The sequence below is a fragment of the Dunckerocampus dactyliophorus genome, chromosome 2 (genome assembly GCF_027744805.1).
Source record: "Dunckerocampus dactyliophorus isolate RoL2022-P2 chromosome 2, RoL_Ddac_1.1, whole genome shotgun sequence".
In the NCBI taxonomy this organism is placed as follows: Eukaryota; Metazoa; Chordata; class Actinopteri; order Syngnathiformes; family Syngnathidae; genus Dunckerocampus; species Dunckerocampus dactyliophorus.
The window spans coordinates 7157448-7181215 of NC_072820.1; the positions used below are offsets into that span (position 1 = coordinate 7157448).

Consider the following 23768-nt stretch of genomic DNA (forward strand, 5'->3'; position numbering starts at 1 on the left):
GTGTAATGAGTAGTAATTTAATGAAGATTAAGAAACATTTACGTTTTAGATCCCGCTCTGTAAAACAGGGCAAGATCCACCCCAGTGGTATCGCGCCTCTCGCATGCGTGATTCATGGATGCGTGGAGCTCCACTATGCTCTCAGTGTGCAGCGGGAGCTGACAGTGCACTGATGGCTTGTGACTGTTTTGGGTTACGAGGCGGACCCCTCAGGAGCACCGGCTACGTCTCAGTGGGAACACAAACTGCAGATCAATACGTGTTTTGACCTGTAAGTCCCCAAATACCAGAAAACTCTCCAACCACGCCAGAAATGGTTTCTACATTTGTCGCTAGTTGCTTTTGAGAAATACAGTATGTTGGCAAGAGGGTTTGGAATGTCGGCAGATTTAGCGACAAAGCCGCCAAGTTGGCAACCCTGATAACTGAAAGGTGGCATCCCAAGAGATGTCTCGCCTCTTCACCCAGGGCCACCGGCTAGCTTCCTCTGCTGCCCCTGAGAGGTCTTTGATGGTTTGGCGTTGGGCTTGGCCTCGAATTCCCTGATCACTGAGCAGCCTGATGGTAGACTTTCCCACGAAGCCTCTGCAGCCGACTTCCACGGGGCAAACCTTGGCTCTCCATCCTCGTTTTTCAGCATCGGTTGCCAGCTCGGCGTTGCCAGCCCTTACGTTCGAAGGCCTCCTCCACAGCATCCCCCCTAGGGAACAGTGAACTCAATGATGTAAACTCTGAAGTGTGGAGGACCAGAGCATGAGGTCGGGTCTGAGGTTTGTTGTGGCAATCTCAGATGGAAAACAGAGCCTTCGGTTCAGTCACGTCCCCCTCCAAGCTGGCTGATGTCCGATGTTGTGTGGACTTTAGCTGGTGTTGCACCTTCTCTGATGAACGCTCTTGCAGATGCTGAATGGAGTGCTGGTGGAGGCAGGGCATAGATCTTTGTGCGTCTGGTCTCCAGAGTAGCTGCAAGGCACTTGAGGTCATAGTTGTGTCGGCAGGCGTAGCGCCTTTGTAACAGGCTTGTCTTGCAGCCAACCAGAATGTGTTTCAGGTTGGCTGGAGATGGACAGAAAAGGCATGTTGGATCTTCATAACACCATTGGCGGAGGTTAGAGGGGGTAGGTAAGGCATCGTATGTGGCCCGTAGGATGAAGCTGATGCGAAACGTTTCCGTGCTCAAAAGCTCCCTTCAAGAGAACTTTCTCCTCTCAACTCCCTCCCACCTCATCCGCTGTCCTTGCTTTGCTTGCCAGACAGCCTTTGCACATCTCGCTGCCTGCTCCTGCCGCCGCGCCTCCACGATGACCAGATGTCGGCGCTGAGCTGGAGCGGCCCGCTTAAATAAAATTATAATTTTATTGTGCATTTATACATTTCATTTTCTGCAATGGCCCATGCACATGGAAATATATTCTCAGATATGCTCTTTGTGATGTTGTCAAAGCTTTGTGTTTTGATTGAGGCATAAAAATGCACTTTTTTTTCCCCCTGATAAATATTAAGCAATCTGCCATGCATCACTATTTTTGAACAGGCTCTCCTGTCAGCAACACTGACATGAAGCCGATAGGACGTTGACAGCTCCACTTTTACACTCATTGTGTCATCTGTTTCATTTCATGTGTTTATTTTTTAGGAGAACGAAAAAGACTGGAGACAAGGAATGAGAAGTTGGGTCACATGGAAAAACCTCTCCTCTTATCTTTCCATCAACACCTGGGACTATAAATAGTTTAGTTGGAGAGGAATGGCTTTCATCTTCAATGCTGCCCCATGCAGCCACAACACGAGAGCAACAGTGCCCCCTTCTGTAAGATAACAGTATTAGTCAGCAACTGAAGCACATGCAAGGTTGGCCAGTCTGCAGGCACAAAGCTTCAAAAACAAGAGTATTTTAACTCCATTTCTGGCAGTGACAGTATGTTTTATTTCTTCTGTCCTTCCGCATTGATCCTTTCTGAGATGAAGGGCATTGCTTCTGTTTTTAGCTTCTCCAGCTCTTTTTCACTGCCTGCAGCTCTATCCTCCACTGTCAGAGCTCTGGGCGCACTGCACTGCTCTGGGCTGAGTCAGGCGGCCGTATGACAACGCCGTCATAACCTGAAACAGATACAGCAGACAATATCTCTTTAGAGAGTAGAGCAGAAAGCAGAGGCCATCAAAGACATGCTGAGTTTAGTTTTTGGAGTGTCGAAGTGTGTCCTGAAGCTACACGAGTTGGGAAGTAGAAAAGTTGTAGTTTGAAACTTGACAAAGAAGTAAGAGCCTTAAAATCCTCCAAACCAACAGGGGGCAGCATATTCCTATCATACAGAATAGCGAGACAGGATTTCTAAAAGTTGTTTTTTTTTCGTAAGACTTTCCCAACTTGTGTAATTCAACAATTCTCACAGAGTTGATTGGATGTTCCCGTTGTTGTGGGTACTGGTTGAGCCAATGATTGCGTTCAAACAAATATTTTGAATGGTGGCAAAAACAAATTAGCAGCTGCAGTCAATCCTGGTCCCTCATGAGAAGTTAACAGAGCTTGACCATGTCCAATTAAAATTAGGCCTTAGGATGACTTTTTTGTCGATTAATTTGAAGCTTGCCGTTTTGATTAATCGAGTCATCGGTGAGGCCCTAGAAAAGGGGGTAACCAAAGTGCGGCCCGGGGCCATTTACGGCCCATGGCTGCTTTTTTTTATTAGCCCTCAACACGTTCTAAAAGTACAACTAAGCAAGAAAAAAAAAACAACAACAAAAAACAGAAAAACAGCATTAATTTGACAAGAATAAAGACAAAGTATTAAAAGAGTAAAGTCATAATGTTAACAGAAAAAGAGCATAAAGTTGAAATATTCGGAATATGAGAATCAAACAAAACAAAGAAAGCTGCAATTTTCGGAAAATTCTGTTAGTTATAAGGGACTATCCACGCGGAAACGTTTTCAGGTCAGAACGGCAAAGCCTTTTCTCGTTTCAGCCTTTCAGCCACACGGAAACAGCGCTCTGGGTGACCTGAAACGGTATTTCTTGAAAGCGGCGCCCCGAGTGGGAAAAAGAAGTGAGCGCTGCCGACACGCCGACGTATTTGCTGAATATTTCGACTAGGATGACTCACCCCAGTCGATGTTCTCCTGGTATTTTGTTGTTTTATACCCCATAATGACTGGCAGAAGTAATTCCACTTCTCGTCTAGATGAGCCTTGGAAAGCGGAAGATGACGGACTTGCATTGTGGATGCATTCTTTCTTCTTCTATGGTTTGGTGTGTCACATGGTTACGTCTACGTGTCTGTTTACAGCGCCATATTACATCGTTTTCACTCAGTGATCCGTTCCCATCTGGATGCAACTATTTACCAATCTGGCACAGTGTGAACGCACATTTTTTCAACCCGCCAATAAAAAAATCCGAGGAGCATTCCCGTGTGGACATACGTTACAATAATAACGTCAAAATATGATGCGAATAAAATCATACTGTAAATGCACAAGAAGAAAGGTGAAAGATTTGTAAAAATGTAAAAAAAAAAACAGCAAAAATATGACGCTTTGTCACTGATAAAATGAATAAATATACAGTAATTTGCTTATATTTAGTTTTTTATTCCATATTTTTTAAATATAAAAAGACGCCTGTGCATCTACAGTACAGTAGGTTTAAAAAATGTAAAAGTGGCCCCCGCATCTTTTGATTTTTCCTTATGCGGCCCTCAGTGGAAAACGTTTGGACCCCCCTGCCCAAGAAGGACCAAATCAATATGAACCAAACACAAACATGAAATGGTTTGGTTGGTGTCATATCAGAAGAGGCAAAAATGCCGATCACGGTTTTCCAGTGTCAAAGCTGAAATCTTGTTTTGCCTAAAACACAAAGATAATTGCTTTGCTTTCGTGGATGACTGATGACATTTCAAAATATTCACAACTGAGAGGCTGAAATCAGAGAGTATTTACATTTTTAAATCAAACAAACGATTAATCAAATACCAAAATAGCTGTCAATTCACGATATAATAACCTACTGCCAATAGTTAGAAGCTTTATTTTAAGACGTGTAGCGAAGTCCTTTTTTCCCTTTATGATGGTGGTCATAAACAGACCCAAGGGACACATAATTACTGTTACAACACATTAGAGGGGCTCTACAAGGGACACTTACTGAGACCATCAAGAGGAGAGCCAGCATCACGCCCAGCATTATGTATAAATGATCGGTCAGTCCGCCAGCCCACAAGGGACCCAGGATGGTGGCGAGGCCCCCTACTGATCGTCTTACGCCTTGACTGAATCCTTTTGGTGACACACAAAAATGCCTTACATTCACTTGCACGAAAAGAGGGCGACAACGTGAAAGGTGAACAACCGACATGCATTTGTTCCGCGTGTTGTTTCTGTTGTCGCGTTAAGCAAAAGGGGCCGAGGTCACCTTGTGTTTTCTCTGCCGTGACTTTGGAGAACAGAGACACCTGAGACACTGCGACGAAGGGGAGCCCCAGCAGCTGCAGGAACACGCCGATGACGAAGGCCGACATCTCCCACTCGTAGGTGCCTGGCAGCAATGGAGCAACAATATGAAGGTGCAGTGATGTGACTATTAACTGGAGCAGGGTTGTGTAGCAGGATGTTTCCTGATGGAAAGCCATCCTGCTTACATCAGTAACCTGGATAGGAATATCATGGAGGGGTGTTGTTGGGACACCATGGCTCCATCCGTTTGGTTATTGAGCCTCTGGGAACCTGAAGTGCCACCATAGTTGCTTCTTGCTTTGTCAGTGTGACCAAAACAAGTATACTAATGCGCATCATTTGTGCATCACTCTACTACTAATACTATTTTTCTTCTATTATAATATCGTGTAGCCAGTCTCTCCCTACGGAAAAGGCTTTTTGAGCATGTCTTGTGGTCTATTATTGTAACTTTTACATGCTATCAAAGAAGACTCTTACTTTAGTGCTGCACCAAATCCATAGTGCTACTTTTCTTATTTTTCTAAATATTAAAATAGAGCAGTAATTTAATTGTAGAATTATTGGCGGTAACAAGCATATGGCAATTTTTTTGCATCTGTTTCCTGCAATCAGGCTAAAATGTACAACATGTGAAGTTTTTATGCTGGATTACACATGTCTGTGGTTTTTTTTTTTTTTTAGTAAATCATCACTGCATACCCCCGGAAACTACTATGTTTTTTCCTAGCGCCCTCCCAACTGAGAGGCGGGTCTCAACTCTCATGCGGTGGACCTCGGTCTCATCCCTAGGCTTGTCCAGGGACGAACCAAATGAGTTACAAAGTTAGAAAACCTCTTTAAGACCCTCCAAATATACGATTTTTAACATTATTAGAGCCCTCTAGACATGAAACACCTTTACACTCGTATTACCCAATATAGCAGACATAATAAAGGAACGTAACACATAAATAAGACTTGTGCTCGTGTGTGTTACTATAAATGTGTCCTCCTCAGGGAAACTGAGTGAGGGGCGGACAGGAAGTGACGTTGGGGGTTCAGAGTTGAGTTTCAGCTTTGCATGCAGTGGCGGTTCGAGCTATGGGCCTTATGGGAAATTGCCCAGGGTGGCATTCTCCAGGGGGCGCCGCAGCAGCAGAAAGAAAAAAATATCCTATTTACTAATTCTCAGCGCTCATCAAATCCTCATCAGGCCAGCGCATGTGTGGCAGATGGGCGCCCTCTACAGGCGTGATACTTACGCTCCCATGCTGGCCAAACGTCCACTACGTGCTGTGGATCAAACCAAAGAAGAAGCGAGGGGGCGGGTGGCGCTGGGCCTCAGCCCTCAGATTAATTACAAGGTTGTGAGATCATTGGAACATGAAAAAGAAGCCTGTTGTGTGTTTCACCGAACATTACAGTAACATTACTGACACCTAGTGACCAGTGTAGAACACTACATATCTTTGAATGCGTCTTTTGAATGCCTTATATTTGTATTTTAGTTCATTTAGCCATTTTTAAATGTAGATGCTGACAGATGCTGCTGGATGTGATGCTGGGAAAGACGTCAGACAATAATGTAATGTAATGTAATGTAATGTTCCTGGTGTGGTGTGAGAACATGGTGCTTGTCACAAATAAAACACAGTTATTTAACGCTTTTACTTGCTGGTACAAAGTGATCTTGTGTTCCGTTCTCCAGTCCTTCCTCCTTCCACAAATGGCTTGGCAGCTCCGCAGAGAGCTCGATCTGAAAGTGAAACCTCTGCCAAGCTAGCAGCCACTCGATTTTTGTTCTGGGCCGCTCTGCACTGCGCACATCTTTGTGTGAATCTGTGCCCACTCAGAACGTTGGATGTTTCTCTCTCCAGTCAAATCCTGTAATCTTATTTTCAAAATGCAATTTCATCAATCAGACATGCTTCTAAACGGACCAGGACAAAAATCACGTTTGCACGTATCTCAGCATTTAGATTGCTTTCTTTGTTTTGCTGTTTCAGCCTTAACAAATAGCCTACAAATGCATGATATGCTTTAACAAATGGCATTCTCGTCTAATGAGATTACTCTAATCCCTTTATATGTACTCAGGCAATTTCCCGCTCCAGCACCTGTCGTTTGTCATCACAGTGAAAAACGTGACAAGCCGAGACAGACGCAAGCCAACATGAAGACGCGGGATCCAGTTTTGCCTTCATGGTCTCCAGCTGGCCTTACAAATGCTGAATGGTATCATTCACACAGCATATCCACTTTAGCACATATGCAACCAAATATGGCTCTGCCGTACTACACGGCACCGACCATACAGAAAATAAGCGTGTGTACCACTGCATGCATGTTTATATTTACTAGGCAGGTCAGCACCTCGAAGGTTGCAGAGGAATACGAGGCACCAGATACAGGCGGCGCAACAGATGACCAGGCCCACCGCCAGCACTGCACGGTCCGCCACCTTCCCGCTCAGCCAGCGAACAAAGAGGAAGCCCAGGATGACCTCCACCCCGCACAGGCTGTACATCACACTGTTTCCCAGCTCGCCAAAACTGAAGTAGCGTTGCGTCAGAGGAGTCACCATGGTCTGGGGGGGGTTGAGAAACATATTGTTACAAGGTCGCCCACAGAGATGAAATGGTTCAGTCACTGGAAGATTAGAAAACCGCTTTAAATTCCTCACAGGCTTCACGGAGAGCGGATCAAAAGAAGTGTTCCTTTTCTGATATGAAAATGATGACAATCAAGTCCAATACTGTGCCAAAGCAGTTTAACCATTTATCCATCAGGTATTTATTAAAACAGGACCTGACACAGTTTTTCCCACTGACAAGCAGTGTAGAAATATACAATCAAATTTCGTTTTAGGAACCACATGATTGGGTTTTTGCCTAAATTTTACCCTGGTTATCGTAACAATATTGCGCATAACAAACCAGTCCATTTGTCCCGAAATCGAGTGCCCGAACAAAGCAACCGACGCATTACGTACAGTGGTGTGAAAAAGTATTTGCCTCCTTCCGGATTTCTTATTTTTTTGCATGTTTGTCACGCCTAAATGTTTCAGATCATCAAACCAATTTAAATATTAGTCAATGACAACACAGCTGAACACAAGATGCAGTTTTTAAATGAAACTTATTATTATTAAGGGAAAACAATCCAAATGTACATGGCACTGGGTGAAAAACTGCAATCAAACGTTTGTGATAACTTGCAATGAGTCTCTTACAGCGCTGTGGAGGAATTTTGGCTCACTTATCTTTGCAGAATTGTTGTCATTCAGCCACATTGAAGGGTTTTCCAGCATGAAGCGCCTTTTTAAGGTCATGCCACAGAATCTCAATAGGATTCAGGTCAGGCCACTCCAAAGGACTTGCTGGTGTGTTTTGGATCATTGTCCTGCTACAGAACCCAAGTTCATTTCAGCTAGAGGCCACAAACAGATGGCCGGACATTCTCCTTCAGGATTTTTTGGCAGACTGCGGAATTCATGGTTCCATTTATCACAGCAAGTCTTCCAGGTCTTGAAGCAGCAAAACAGCCCCAGACCATCACACTACCACCACCATATTTTACTGTTGGTATGATGTTCTTTTTCTGAAATGCGGCGTTACTTTTACGCCAGATGTAATGGGACACACACCTTCCAAAAAGTTGAACTTTTGTCTTGTTAGACCACAGAGTATTTTCCCAAAGGTCTTGGGGACCATCAAGATGTTTTCTGGCAAAATTGAGACGAGATGTTCTTTTTGCTCAGCAGTGGTTTTTGTCTCGGAACGCTGCCATGCCCAGTGTCTTTCTTATGGTGGAGTCATGAACACTGATCTTAACTGAGGCAAGTGAGGCCTGCGGGTCTTTGGATGTTGTTGTGGTGTCTTTGTGACCCCTTGGATGAGTCATCGCTGAGCTCTTGGGGTAATTTTGGTTTTCCGGCCACTCCTGGGAAGGTTCACTACTGTTCCATGTTTTCGCCATTTGTGGATAATGGCTCTCACTGTGGTTCGCTGGAGTCCCAAAGCGTTACAAATGGTTTTAGAACCTTTCCAGACTGACAGATCTCAATTAATCTCAATTAAGTTATGTATTAACAAGGGGGGGGGGCAATCACTTTTTCACACAGAGCCATGTAGGTTTGGATTTTTTTCCCCTTAATCATAAAAAGTTTCACTGTTTCACTTGTGAGTATATTTGCTGGAATGTCTGTGACAAACTGAATGTACGCTTCGTCTTGTGTATTAGAAATGATAAGAAGTGGGTTTTGTCGTATAATATAAATGTGTTGAATTTACTGCAGCATATTTTGTCAATTGCTGTATTTGTTTATTGGAACATTTTCACATGAATACTGTCACTTTAAGTTTAAACTGCTCATGTTAAGCGAGAGAATATTTACTCAGCTACTCTTTTGATGTACATTTTGGGTGAAAGTATTCCAGTACAGTCCTAACAAACATGGCTTGAGGAAAGATCGTGTCCGTTTGTCCTTACTCAATATTTCCACTTTTCAAGACGTTTCCACTGACTCACTGTTCCTGCATGGATGCGACTGCTAAATAACCCGCCATGGGGGCCAAAAAAGGTACCTGTGCCATCAATTTGATATTCCAACCTAGCCTTCCTATTCTTCTTGCTAATGAGTGGTCTGCATCTTCTGGTAGAGCCTTGTACTTTTGTTCATGAAGAAGCTCATGATACTTTCACTCCTGCCTTCTGCGGGTTGTTGCTGAACAACTAACAGTTGTTTTAGGGTGTTTCTTTACAGCTCTCACAATATTTCTGCCATCAACTGCTGATAATTTCCTTTCTGTACCTGTTGGATGTCTGTTACTTAGCGCACCGGAGGTTTCTTTCTTCTTCAGGACATTCCAAATGGTTATACTGGCTATGACCAATGTGTGTGCAATGGTTGTGATTGAACCATTGGGTGTGCCTTCTGTATTACATCGTTTTCACCCCAGTCATGTGCTCACGTCTGGGTGCAACTGTTTACGGTGTGGACGCACATTTTTTTCAAACTGCCAAAAAAATAACAACAACCCAGGAGCGTTCCCGTTTGCACATGGCCTAAGTCAGGGGTGTCCAAACTTTTTCCAGCGAGGGCCACATACTGAAAAATGAAAGGACGCGAGGGCCACTTTGATATTTAGTAAAGCAACACATAGAGATATGCTAAGAAGCTACATGTAGCTCAAGAAAAAACTGCATTTCACCTTTGTAATGTAGGTGAAATGCTCCTAAAAATGACGTTTTTCCCATAATAATACGGGTTTATTCTTGTAAAATTGCGGCTTTTGTTCTTCATTCGATTATGACTTTTTTCTTCATATTTTGACTTTATTCCTGTAAAATTTTAGCTGTTTTTTTCCATTTCTGCTGTTTTTTTTCATTTTCCAAATGTTTCATTTCAGCTTTCCTTATTTCAACATTGTTACTAAAATGATATTTTTCCTCATTTCACAAGTTTATTCTCATAAAATTGCAAATGTTTTCTCTATTTTTTTCTCTTAATATTTTGATTTTATTCTGACAAAATTTCTGTTGTTTTTTTTGTGTAATATTTTGTATAATTTTCCAAATATTTAAACTTTCTTCTTGTATATTTTTCTTCTCCTGATATTTTGACTTTATTCCTATGTTATAAATTTGCACCCAACCTAAGTTTCAAAAACTGCAACTTTAGTGATTGTTTTTTCTTTAATATTTCAACTTCACGCCACTAAAATACATTTTCCCTCATACTATTACTTTATTCTTGTGAAAGTATGGCTTTTTGTCCCTGCTGGATTACAACTCTTCTCTTAATATTTTGACTTTTGATGGATTTTCCCATTTTTGCCGCTGTTGTTGCTGTTTTTTTTAAGTTTCCTTGTTAAGTTACATTTTTAGACTGTGCTGCGGGCTGATAAAATCACAGCCGCGGGCCACAAATGAGTTATCCCCGGGCCGCACTCTGGACACCCCTGGCCTAAGTTGTGCATCTGATCCAGATGTGAATACTTGGAAATAACAACAGAAATGTTGCTCTCTGGTCTCATATTCATCTTTTGATGTCCCACCCAAATGCACTGTAGATTTCAAGGCTGAAGGCAAGTGTCAAGGGTAAAAAGAATGTACCACCCCAATGAAAAGTTATTGTACTCTAAAGATACGTTGATGTACGTTTTTTTTTGTTTTTTTTTACTCTGAATTGCCGTCACACCGTTACCTGATCATTTCTCAAAGTAAGATTTTTGTGGGGTTGAGGCTCTGACAGTCTAAAGCAGTGTGACGTGAGGACTTTTCGGAAATTCCGGCTTGATGGGTGCCGGCTGTGGCAGCTCTCACCTCCAGCGCAGTCTGATTGAAGAGCGTGATGAACTGAGCCGTGAGGAGAACAATCACCTCCTCCCTCAGGAACTCTACAGCGTGAAAGACAAAGAGTGAGCAGCACTGAGCAACCAAAAGAGGGGGAAAAAAAAATCATAAAATCAGCTGAAGTGCTACCATTAAATTGAAAGCTTAAACTGGCGATTTATGCCGGCAAAGAGAAGCTGAAAGGGAAAAGAAAACTTGGGAGCTTTACGATTGAAGAGGCAGGCTGTGCACAACTTGGCCTGTGTGCGCCTTCAGTGGGAGATAAATGGCTGGCTTGTTTTTCTTATATCCAAACCGCCATGATGACAAGAACAAAGTGTATTCTTATCATTTCCAAATTTTGATCACATCTACTGCAGTCGGAATTGTTGAAAAAGGACTTGAGTGAAAACCGAGCGGTGCTTGCTGCTAAATTTGGATGTGTTGGCCAGATGGCTGAAGGGAAGCGCTTGATATTACGCCGTGGTGTCAAAGCAAGGATGATGCTTTCTATGGAAATGTGGTTATTAGGTCTGCTTGGTCATCTTTTTATACTTCTGCACACTCAAATCCAACAAAAGAGGTGCATCAAAAATAGTCTTAAGCATGCTCAATTTCACTGACACTGTCAGAAAGGTGTTCATTTTAACGTGATTATTATTTGGCTGTAGTTTGCAGTGCTGCAACTCAGTTCTGAAGACAAGGACCTCCGAACTGGGCGCACCACGGACGGCGTCACACCCAAATATCCTACTTCTGACACCGTTTTTCAAGGAGCTTGGTGAGTAGTGCCCCCGACCTTATGTTTATACTGTATCTGTAAGGTTGAAAAAAACCTGTCAGAGAGCTACTTTTTAGAAAGTAGTTCAGAATGTCATGGCTTCATTCTATCACGCTTTTCCAGAAATGTTAATTAATATATCATGCTGCTGTGTGGTGGAATACGACCTATTATAAGTCCCAAAAATATGCATAATTTTAAGCTAATCGTACTATTTTGTTGCCTAAATTAAGCATTTTCAAGCAAAATGGCTAAATGAACTCAAGTGCAAATTCAAGGCATTCAAAAGACGCATTTAAAGATGTCTGCAACGATATATACTGTAGTATCCTACATTGTCAGTAATGTTACATTGATGAGAGAATAGCCAACGCAGGAAATACTGCCCAGAAACCGGAAGAAACAATGACAAACTCTCTCAATGCTAACGTGTGAGTTTTATTTATGCCTCGTATGTCTTATTGTCGCTTGTTATGCCTACTATATTGGGTAATACGAGTGTAAAGGTGACAATAAGGGTGTTAGTTCATGTCTAGAGGGCTCTAATAATGTTAAAAATTGTATTTAGAAGGTCGTGAACAGGTTTTCTATACTCTAACTATGAAAATATCCAATTTATAAATACAGAATCCTACTTGGTGGAAATTCACTTATCACGTTTGCGTCTGGAACCAATTAACCACAATAAACTGTGTTGCCAGCTATTTAGGCTGGACTGTGATGCAACAAGCTGGGATAGGCTCCAGCATACCCCCGCGACCCGAGTGAGGATAAGCGGCATAGTGAATGAATGGATGAATATATCCAACACAGGTGCCCCATTCCAATCTACAGTAAATAGCGTCTTACCCAGCTCCGGAGTCAATCACACAGGCGTCACCTGTCCCAAGGGAACGCCAAAAAGGGCATGCCATGAATGGCCTCATGTCTAACCAGCCTACTTCTGACACCATTTGTCTTAGACCTCTGATGACTAGTATACCTGGTATCTACTGTATGTATATCTGTGTCTGTTTGGTTGGGAAACCTGTACACTGACCATAACACCAAAGAGCCAGGGTCTTTGCCATAGTCGCCAGATGCCACACTCATGTATACTAGGAGATGTTTTTATTGTTTTGCATCATCTCGTTTGTTCAAGTTGTCCATTTTTTTCCCATGATCAGCTGATGAATAGTTTTTTGCTGTAATGCATGATTGATTATTTGGTATTCTTCACTTAGATCAGAAGTTCAACACCAATCCGGGTGGTGGCTTTGACACACTGAAGTCCTGTTTTTCATCCCCCCCCCACTTGTACAGGCTGATAGATGAGCACCTTTGCTTTAGTTGGGGCTTTTGAACAAAGCTCTCTCTGCACCCTGCTGAGACCAAAACCTTTGTGCTTCCCTTAATATTCCCTTTCTTCCATGTCTGTGGGCTGGGAGACTCGCGTTGAAAGTCTCCCAGATGTGTTTCAGGCCTCACAACTGTTATGCAAAATGTGACTTTTTAGTGATATTCTAAGAGTAGTATGTGTCCATCGGGCCTGTTTGTAACCACTAAACATGACAATAATGGATCATTTCTCACTTGTTTGCTCCCCTTTTGAGATAAGAGGGGACTTCAAGGTCATGTAACACATGACATGTAAAACTCAGGCTTTACTACACATCTTAAAATAAAGCCCGGAGCTCTCTGCCAACGGTCAGCTACAGACGTAGGCTAACCTAGCATGATGTTTATGTTAAAATATGACTCTGCTCACATAGCTATGCTAGTGTTGCTAGCGTTTGTGGCCCTCTGTCCCAGTCCCTTATCTATTATGTTGGACAAGCACAGCGCTACAGTGTGTATGTAAAAAGTGGATAAGGTACACGTTAGCGCGATGTCGTCCCACACAGCCGAGAAAAATAGACGTGGACTAGCTCATTAGCATTAAAGCTGCAGACACATAAAACTGAGTGTTCCCAGTCGGGCTTTAAACTGTCTAAATTCCAGCATCAAGACGAGATTTTAGGCAATACACTTCCAATGCACTATTGTGAGGCCCTGAAAATTATTTAAGACTGTTGAAAAATAGTTTAATATGGGACGCTTGGACTAAAATTGTAAAAACATTTAAAAATTCGCCTTTTCCTTCCAAGAGCTTCACTACTATTAAACATACACAAGCAAATCCCAGTTACAGTATTTCTTGTTTCGATTAACTACGGTATATATAGCTGGCTAGTTGGAGGCCTTTTGCTGTTGCAGTCATTCATTCTAAGATCCGCCTGCGTTAAAACAAACTCAAGTCATGTCCAAACATGAAGGACCAGTCACAAAAAGGAGCCATACCATATCTCCGAAGGAAAAAGTCCTGGCAAAACTGCATTTTCTTGCGTCTGGATCATTTCAGCACACCCAGCTCAGTTCATGCCAGGGTAATAATGAGTACGTGCGTCCCTTAGCACAGTGGTGGGGGCTTTAGTGTGGATTTCATCAGGCTATGCAGCTATCTACTAAGCAATATTGGTGTAGATAACAAGTGCATTTTCGACATGTTCACATGAATATCATAAGCTAATAAATCAGGGGTGTCCAAAGTGCGGACCGCAGGCCAACTTTATTTGTAGAAATAAAATTAAACCAAAAAAACAACAGCAAAAATGGGGAAAATAAAGTAAAAAGGCAAAATCTTAAGAAAAGAAGCTGAAATGTGGGTACTAATAACTAATAATAAAACAGAGCTTTGACTTAAAATAGCTTAATTTCCAGACTACAGAGCACACTGGTATATAAGCCGCACATACTAAATTTAAAATAAAGATTTGTACATAGATAAGCCGCACCTGTCTGGAAGCTGCATGGGATATTTAGCACACAGAAAGATGCTACACAGAAACATTTTTTCAACTTCTGATTAAATAAATGCTTTTTTCCAAACAGCGCATGTAAAACGGACAGTTAAACAGTAACCTACCAGAAAAGTCATTCATCGCCGTCCTCCTCCTCCTCCTGGGAACTAAAACCACTAAAGTTGTCTTCTTCAGCGTCACATTTGAACAGCTTCGTAATTCCTTTGTCATACACTTTGTCAGACTCTCTTTCGTCGGTGTCGCTTTCGTCTCGAGGCAAATTAGCAGTCTAAACAGAAGCCGTAGTCATTTTACACCTGATCAAACTTACTTAAGATGTGTCAGATCCAAACACAATCTCTGCATAAGACTTCCAAATGTGATATTCGCGTCCACGTCACACGTCCACTTCACTACTTCCCGAGGCTGCACTCGAGCATCATGGGAACTGTAGTTCTTTTAGCCATGAATTAGCCGCATGACTGCACAAGCCACAGGGTTCAAAGCGCGGGAAAAAAATAGCGGCTTATACACTGGAAATTACAATATATATCAAGGTTCTTTTTGCCTTTTTACAAAATTTTAAAACAAGTGGGCACCGCGTCCTTTGATTGTCAGTATTCGGCCCTCAGTGGAAAAAGTTTGGACAACCCTGTAATAAATTGTACATTTCTTCGTTTAATAGGTTGTAGTGTAAAACATGTACATTTACTCCACACCTCTTTTGCAGCTGTTAAAAATTGTGCATGCAGTCAAAGTAGATCACCCGCAACACGCCCACTAACAGCAGGCGCAATTTTGTAGTTTGCTCATGCAATTTAGCGCTGGTGATTCAGGATCTTACTAGATCGGGCCCCAAAGGTTCTATACAGTCGTCTCTCCTTTATCCCGGTTAATTGGTTCCAAACCCAACCACCAATCAATATGAATTCATGGGATATTTTCGCAGTTAGAGCATAGAAAACCTGTTTATGACTTTCTAAAGATGGGTTTTAACATTATTAAGGCCCTGTAGACGTGAAATAACACTCTACAGTCACTCTTACGCTTTATTTTTCTTTGTTTACGTCACATTGCGCAGTCTACGGGATCGCTGCAGGGACAAAAGACAGCTGCCGCTAGCATAGCGATCTACCGAGCTAGCTGGTTAGCCTCTCCAATTTACTTATTCTGAACTAAAGAAAGTGTTTCGAACAGAGTGAGCGAGAAGGACAAAGAAGCCAAAAACTTACCGCTTCCACGCAGAATGAGAAGTTTTTCTTTTCTTTTGAAACCGCAATATCGTGAGGGCGCAAACGCATGCTCCTACTTTTGCGTCTTGCTGCTCGAACTGAGCACTTCCCCTTGTTTTGCTGCAGACATTCTGGACTTGTAAACTTTTCTCAGCCCGTGAATGAATCAATAAGAGGAATGTTTTCCACATCGCCAATTCTTTCTCCATTTCATCCACAACTCAACACAGCAGGCTGGTCAATAAAGACCGTCTGCTGTCCATCCAGCCTTTCCTTTGCCACGTTTTCACAGAGTGAAAGAATCGATATCAAGGTTTGACGCGTGCACACGTGCAATCCACGCACAACATCGCAGCGTGGACTTGTTCATCAATAGCGGCGTTTAAGCACAGCTTCCATGCAAACTGACTCTCATCCTGTAGGATATGTCATACAGACACGCTGGAAAAAAACAACACAGTGCTAAAATCAATATAATGGAAATATGATCTCGCATGCGACAAAAAGAATCGAAGTTTACTTGTGTGTGCGGGGAAATCAATAAGTAGGAAACGTGTCTTCCTTCCTGAGGAGAAAAGCTCATCATCCTGACTGTAGATGGACAGCTAAACTCACTCACTCACCTCTGCTGGCGCTAAAGTTTTGGAACGCTGACCAGGAGGCCTCATGGGGTGGTTGCATTTCAGATGAGGCGGAGGCCTCCGATTGGTGGGGGGTGACAGCTCTGTAGGTGCGCACCTGCTCATCATCTGACCCCATCAGCGGCACATCTTCACCTTCCCCCTCCTCGTCCTCCAGTTTGAGGTCCACCATCAGGACTGCCCCCTCTGTGGAGCTGACAGCTGGTGTGTCCCAGTACATAGCCAGGACCACAAACTGCTGCAGCACCCACAGCAAACACATGAAGATCTGAGAGGAAGAGGAGGAAAAAGACTCCATGTGTGGACCACATATGCACTTTGTATTTGATTTTACCCATATTTATCCGTGTTTAGTCCCTGCAATGTAGCCACAGTAAACACTGGGGACCAAATTAGGACAAAAAATAAGAAAACCTACACAACAGACTTTAAATTGGTGATACAGTAATCCCTCGTTTATCGCGGTTAATTGGTTCCACAGTTTCCGCGAAGTAGGATTCCTCATTTATAAATGGAATATTTTCGTAGTTAGAGCATAGAAAACCTTCTAAATACGATTTTAAACATTATTAGAGCCCTCTAAGCATTAAATAACACCCCTATAGCACCTACCTTTACACTTGTATTACCCAATATAGTAGACATAATAAGAGAAAATGAGCCATTCATGCTCATGTGCGCTTGTAAATGTGCTCCCTGGGGGAGGAGAGTGAGTGGCGGACAGGAAGTGACGTCTGGGGTTCACAGCTGAGTTTCTTACCCTTTGCGTGGGTAATGGCTGCAAAAGTAGCCCATGGTTTTATTAAGATTTTTTATGAGGGATTATTGTGGCTGTTGTGAGATCATTCAAACCTGCAATAAAAGCCTGTTGTTTTCCGGAGATTCAAGTCTGGTCTTTGCAAACATTACAGCGGGGGGAGGGGGGGGGGGGCAAACTTTTTCCAGCGAGGGCCACATAGTGAAAAATGAAAGGACGTAAGGGCCACTTTAATGTTTTGTAAAGCAACACGTAGAGATATGCTAAGAAGCTACATGTAGCTCAAGAAAAAACAGCATTTCACTTTTGTAATATAAGTGAAATGCTACTAAAAATGACTTTTTTTTCCATAATAATACAATTTTATTCTTGTAAAATTGCGACTTTTGTTCTTCGTTCGATTTAGAGTTTTTTCTTCATATTTTGACTTCATTCCCGTAAAATAACTGCTGTTTTTTCCAAAAAAAATTTTCATTTCAGCTTTCCTCTTGCAAATTTCCTTCTGTAATTAGAACTTTTAAAACAATAATGTATTTTTCTTTATTTCCACATTGTTACTAAAATGATCATTTTGCTCATTTTTGATAATTTTTGCTCGTTTATTCTCATAAAATTGCATCTTTTTTCTCATTAGAAAACTCTTTTTTCCCCTTAATATTTTGACTTTTACTAATTTTAATCGTTCGAATTTCTGCTGTTAAATTTTTTGTATAATTTTCCAAACATTTCAACTTTCTTCTTGTATCTATTTTTCTTCTCCTTATATTTTGACTTTATTCCTATGTTGTACATTTTCCCCCAACCTAAGTTTCCAAAAATAACAACTTTATTCATTGTTTTTGTCTTTTAAAAAAAAAACAAAAAAAACTTTTTCTTTAATATTTAATATTTCAACGTCATGCTACTAAAATGACATCTTTCCTCATACTATTACTTTATTCTTGTGAAATGATGGCTTTTTTTTCATTGCTTGATTACAGCTCTTCTCTTAATATTTTGACTTTTAAAGTGATTTTCCAATTTTTGCTGCTGTAGTTTTTTTTTTAAATGTTAAATTACATTTTTAAAATGTGCTGCGGGCCGCAAATGGCCCCCGGGCCGCACTTTGGACACCCCTGCATTACAGCGACATGATTGACACCTCGTTTATGTTTGTTATGTTTGTTTATGTTAGGTTATGTTTGCTAGTTACATAGTCATGTTTATATACCCCCCCCAAAACGATTTTTAAATACGAACGAATCATCTACTAACAAGTAAGTTCTCCTATTTCCTGAGCTAGATAAAGTCCTTCAAATCCTCCTGGGGGGTTATTATTACCTCACAAGTGAATCATCTCAACTCTTTCACTGTAATTGATAAGAACATTAAGCGACATGTAATATGGTTATCTTTGTGATGGAAAGCTTCGTCTGTAGAACTACTGCATTCTCTCCGTCGGACACTGACAGCAGTGCTCTTGTGTCTATGTTTGTTGTGACTGAGAAAAAGGTTGACGCCTTCGGTAGTTTTGATAAAAACTGTTTGTTTTCCTCCCGCTTTCTCGCCTCCTCTTCTCCGCTCCACTGGGATAAGTGCGCTTCATTTTTCTCCAAAGCGCGGCAACATGCACAGCAACATGGGAGCGGTCGAAACGATCACGATAGATTACGCATCTTGATATAGTTTTAAGCACGTGATATAAGACTAAAAAGAGTAATATGTACGGTGTTCCCTCGTTTATTGCGGGGTATAGTTTCCCAAAATAGCCCACAATAAGTGAAATCCGCGAAGTAGCCAACTATATTTTTTTACAATGATTATAAATGTTTCAAGGCAGTAAAACCCCTCAACGTACACTTTGTACACTTTTCTCAGACAGGCGATAACATTTTCTCACATTTCTCTCGTTTAAACACTCTCAAAGTTGAAATTTCGTTTGAATTTGAATGATCACTCCACTGGGTTGGACACAAGACATTATTAAGTGGCTCACGTGTCTTTCACTCCTATGGCCGTGCGTCTTTGTATCCTTGTTAAAACATATTGCTCCTGTTGTCTTGTTTTCCTCACACGGTTAGCTTCTTCTGTTTCTTCTACTGTTTACAGTATTGGCGGTTAGCAAGCAGCTCATACGGCTAGCTAGTTTGGTAGCCATGACCACAACAAAAGACGGCACGAAGTAGATTGATAGACAATGGTCAACAGCCAATCAGGATGCAGAAGACAGTGGGCGGTGCAGACAGAAGAGGGAGAATGAGAGAGACAAGGCCGCCTGTGCTAAGGCACAGAACTACAAGACTCAACTTCCCACAATGCAATTCTTCTTAAAGGGCCAGGCTCGGCCTGTAACAGTGTTTATATGCTGTCAAAGAAAAGAAGAAAAAAAGTATTAAAATTGCACAAAAAAAATCCGCAAAACAGCGAGTCCGAGAAAGGTGAACAGCGATGGAGCGAGGGAAAAACGAAGAAAAAAAATCAGTTTTTCATGAGTCTTTTGGGGGTCCCTGGAAATCTGAGGGTCTTTGGCATTTGCCAGTGTTTGCCTAATAGGTCCGCCCACTTTAGTGACCAGAATACTACCGTAAATTCCGGTGTATAAGCCACTACTTTTTTCTTAAACTTTGAACCCTGTGACTTACACAGCACTAATTTATGGCCATGTTCTAATCTCGTTTACATCTCCTTTACTTCAGAACTACTGCTAATTGTTCAAATACTGTGCCACTCCTGAGTCAATGAGCTCTTTCTTTGGCAGGAGCCAATCACAAGCTATAAGGGAAGTCAAGACGAGCTCGTCAACCCATCGGAAATTGCAGTTTATTACTCAATATAACAGTCTGACTCACGGTGTCACCTTAGAAAGAACGCTAAAATCATCACACGGCAACTTAACACTGAAAAGGTAGGTGAGAAATATACAAGTACCTATACGAGTTCAGAATAAACAACCTCTGTCTGCCTCTGAGGCAGCTGAGTGAATCATTGGACAATGAAGTGCTTTGCTGGGAAGAAATGCATGATGGGAAGCCGTTAAAATTTTGTTTTTTTATTCTAAACTCGTCTTGGTACTTGTCTTGTATATTTTGTACCTACCTTTTGACTGTTAAGTTGCTGTGTGATCATTTTAGCGTTCTTTCTAAGATGACACCATGAGACAGACTGCAATGACCTCCTGTTTCTCATAGCTCGTGATTGGCTCCTGTCAAATAAAGAGCTCCCTGGTCCTCACGGACTCGTGCGCGCCACAATATTCTATTTTATGTCATGGACATGTGCGGCTTATATATGTACTAATCAGTTTTTGTCTCTGAATTGAGTGGGTGCATCATATACACGGTACATATCATCGACATCTTTGAATGCATCTTTTGAATGCCTTGTATTTGTATTTTACTTCATTTAACCATTTTTATCCTTGAAATGTTTGATTTAGGCCAAAACTATGTAACAAACTAAAACAGCATGATTTATTCATGACTATAAACCGGAATAGAGTGAAATTCCAACCGTGATGTGGCGACGGACGACTGTACTTGTGTGAGAAATGACAGGTCATTAGCTAAACCACCAATTTATTTGACTTTTTGCTCATGCAGAGTATTTCTACAATGTATGAAAAGTTCGTATCCTCTTTAGAGAATGAAAAGGTTATTGTTCTTTGTGCAAATATACAAAATGGAGTGTTACAAGTCTGAAGAGGAAGTAATAAAATGCCACAGAGGAGTTCTGGAGTTCCTCCAGACTGCTATGAGTTTTTCGGGGATCCTTAGATTACTGATCAGGATGTTATTTTACCCCAGGAGATGTAAACTTGTTCACAACAAAGGGTCCAAGTTTGAAATCACACAGCCGCAGGAACAGGTTGAACGCTGGCCCTGGAGAGAAAGCAGGAAGAGCTTTAAAGATGAGATAGCATAAAACACAGGATGTGGAGACACCAGCCGCACCGTGGAGGTTTTCACTTTAACTCTCGCAACCCTTTCTTGTGATATTTCTTAAAAAGACACATACTGCGAAGAGAGGTAGAAAGGATGCCTTTCTGCGTGCGTGCGCGCGTGCGACTAACCCACAAGGAGACCGGCTTGTCGACAAGCCATGATGGCTGCAAAGATGCTAGCTCGCTCATGTGGCTGGGTGCTCCTGGTGAGGTAACCAAAGATAGAGGACCCTGCTCCTGCACCGACACCTGAGAGGACAACAGCAACCTTGTGTTACAAGCTCAGAATGTCCTGATACACGTGTGTGTGTGTGTGTGTGTGCGTGCGTGTGTGTGTGTGAGTATCACCTGCCACGAGACGACTACATAACAACAGCCACTTTGAATAGCCAATAAAATACATGAAGTTACCTGAGAAAAAAGTACAAATCATTTTCAGGACATTGAATTCATTTCTACAGTGAAACAAATGCTTGTTAAGATCTGCTGTATAAAATACAGTGTGACTGCTAAATAACCTGCCATGGGGCAAAGTACGACGATGGCGCCCTTTTCCCTCTAGGCCCCGGGTCATCTTCACCGACAAGTTTTCAATTGAGGTAAAAGTGTTCATCATTCGTCATCCAACACTCATCATTTATTATGTAAGCTAGCATTGTTTTTGCATTGTTTTCTGCACTACTCTGATTATTTTCAATACGATTGTGTTTGTTTTTCGTGCAAATCTTTGGGTGCCTGGAACAGATTCATTGGATTTACATTATTTCCTGTGGGGAAAATTGCTTCGGTTTTCGTCAGGACTTTTGGAATGAATTAACAATAAAAACTGAGGCACAGCTTTATGTCTTATATATTTGAGCTGGAGCCCATCCTAGCTGACCAAGAGACACGGCACACCCTGAAAAGGTTGCAGGAAACATATAGGCCACCGTGCAACCCGCAATCATACTTATACAGTAGAACCTTGGTTAGCGTACTGCTCGGTTAGTTGTGTTGCCTTAGTTTGCGTACATTTTCCGGTTAGCGTACAATATGATGCGCTTCTTGTCGTGGTATTGATTCACTGCGTGTGTCCAGCTGTGTTCTTCATCAGCAGTTGACGCTGTTCTTTGCTAACTAACACAGTTACGCCACGAGTCTCTGCTTTTATTATTGCTCACGCCATCTTTGTCAACAATCATGTCTTCAGTCAAGGTAAAGGTGATGTTAATGTTACTTTATCCATTTCATTTGTCATTTACATGCATTTCAAAGTGCTTTCTGCATGTAAAATTATAATTATAAAACTATACAAACGTGTTTGTGTTATTATTATTTCTTATGGGAAAAATGTACTCGGTTTGTTGGGAATGGAATTTTTTCCACTTGAAAACACACGATCACAAGGCGGAACAAACCTGTTCTTTTAGTTATCTTGCATACACACACACACATAGTTTCGTTATGAGTCACATTGCTGTCTCCTGGCTGAGACGCTCAACCACCTGGCCAAGTCTGGTTGAAACCAAATCAGACCAATACACCAACAAGCAGTTAACGGGAACTTTTCTGATCTTTAGGACCGCCTCCACGTAAGGCTCATGAGGAAGAGGAACTCAGTTTCACTTTAAAGATTGATCGCACTTTGCTAGACCTTGGCTTGGTGGCTGACCGCTCTCTCCAGTGCTGGCATTACAACTGCTTGGATTCACTAAATAGAATAGATTATTAGGACCGCCTCCACGGAAGGCTCACGAGGAAGAGGAACTCAGTTTCACTTTAAGGACTGATCGCACCTTGCTAGACCTTGGCTTGGTGGCTGACCGCTCTCTCCAGTGCTGGCATTACAATTGCTTGGATTCACTAAATAGAAGAAATTGTTAAAGTCACCTTTTGAGTCAGATAGCTATTTCACAGTTGAAAGAATTAAGGACCCCAGGTGGTCCCTGCCCTAGTAAAAGGTTAGCATATGTTTCGGTTCGAGTTGGACCTTCTGGAATGGATTAATGATGCTGACCAAGGGTCTACTGCATAAATATATACTGTATAGTACTATTACTATTTAGATGCCTTTTATTTGTTGAAAATACACCCCGGCTCCAACCGCCACTACAAATGCAGTAGTAGACATACTGTATGTAATATTAACATGACGCATCAGAATAGACAGACACACGCACAGCAGTACTCAGCCTTCATTCTCGATAGCATTCTTAATAAGTCACGTGATCATGTTCTTGCGGGTTGGCAACTTACCGGCAATCTCAAAAAGATTGGAGAAAAGAATAATAGACTTGGTAGTTCTACTGCGGTCTGACCAGCACCCAAAGAGCGGACCACTCAGAAGGCTGCTCAAACTGAAAGCAGACAGACCCAGACCCAAGAAGTACGGAGGGGCATCTAAGATCTGGAGGTAACGCCATATTGTAGGCAGAATGACAGCTGAAAACACCAGGAAGGGAATGAATGAATGAATAAGACTTTATTAAGACTTAATAATAAGACTCCATAAGACTTTATTTACCCATCTGATGCAATCTCTTTATTTATGTGAAGGCTTCTCTGATGAGGAAAGGGTGTACTCACCATACTCTATGCCACTCAGCATGAACATCAGTCCGATGGTAATAAAGGTTAGATTCCTCTTCTGGAGATTATCCATGGTGCAGGAACTCGCTACTCTTTACAAGCTAGCCTGTGTGCATGTGCTGCACAAATGTGGAAAAATCTGATAATAAGACACACCGCACTTCCAATTAAGGCGTCTTGCCCGGACAATAAAGGGAAGTTGTCATTTGAAAGGGTCATTTTGACGCACGATGAAAACAAGCATCACGTGAAGTTGAGGCTGGAAACTGAACAGCGGGT

The 23768-nt window shown here is 41.9% G+C and overlaps 1 protein-coding gene across 1 annotated transcript; it reads right to left on the reverse strand.

The window, feature by feature from the left end:
• Window positions 1-1640: 1640 nt before the first annotated feature.
• Window positions 1641-23562, reverse strand: mfsd8l2 (major facilitator superfamily domain containing 8-like 2). Its single transcript, XM_054768186.1, has 11 exons — window positions 23487-23562; window positions 23157-23342; window positions 21270-21332; window positions 21051-21170; window positions 20780-20859; window positions 16228-16513; window positions 10764-10837; window positions 6810-7023; window positions 4414-4536; window positions 4147-4277; window positions 1641-2100 (listed from the first exon to the last, which is right to left on the reverse strand). Exons 1-11 carry the CDS (start codon window positions 23560-23562, stop codon window positions 2020-2022), a joined length of 1434 nt encoding a protein of 477 aa, XP_054624161.1. The 3' UTR covers window positions 1641-2019.
• Window positions 23563-23768: the final 206 nt, after the last annotated feature.

What these genes read in the sequence shown, in the direction of transcription:
- mfsd8l2 (XM_054768186.1), bottom strand. Translation starts at nt 23,562, where the DNA reads ATGGATAATCTCCAGAAGAGGAATCTAACCTTTATTACCATCGGACTG. An exon ending in ACAAGTTTACATCTCCTGGG is followed by an intron (nt 16,514 to 20,779) that starts GTAAAATAACAT and finishes TCTTCCTCTCAG; the next exon opens with ATCTTCATGTGTTTGCTGTG. An exon ending in ATTCCTCTGCAACCTTCGAG is followed by an intron (nt 4,537 to 6,809) that starts GTGCTGACCTGC and finishes CATTGCTGCCAG; the next exon opens with GCACCTACGAGTGGGAGATG.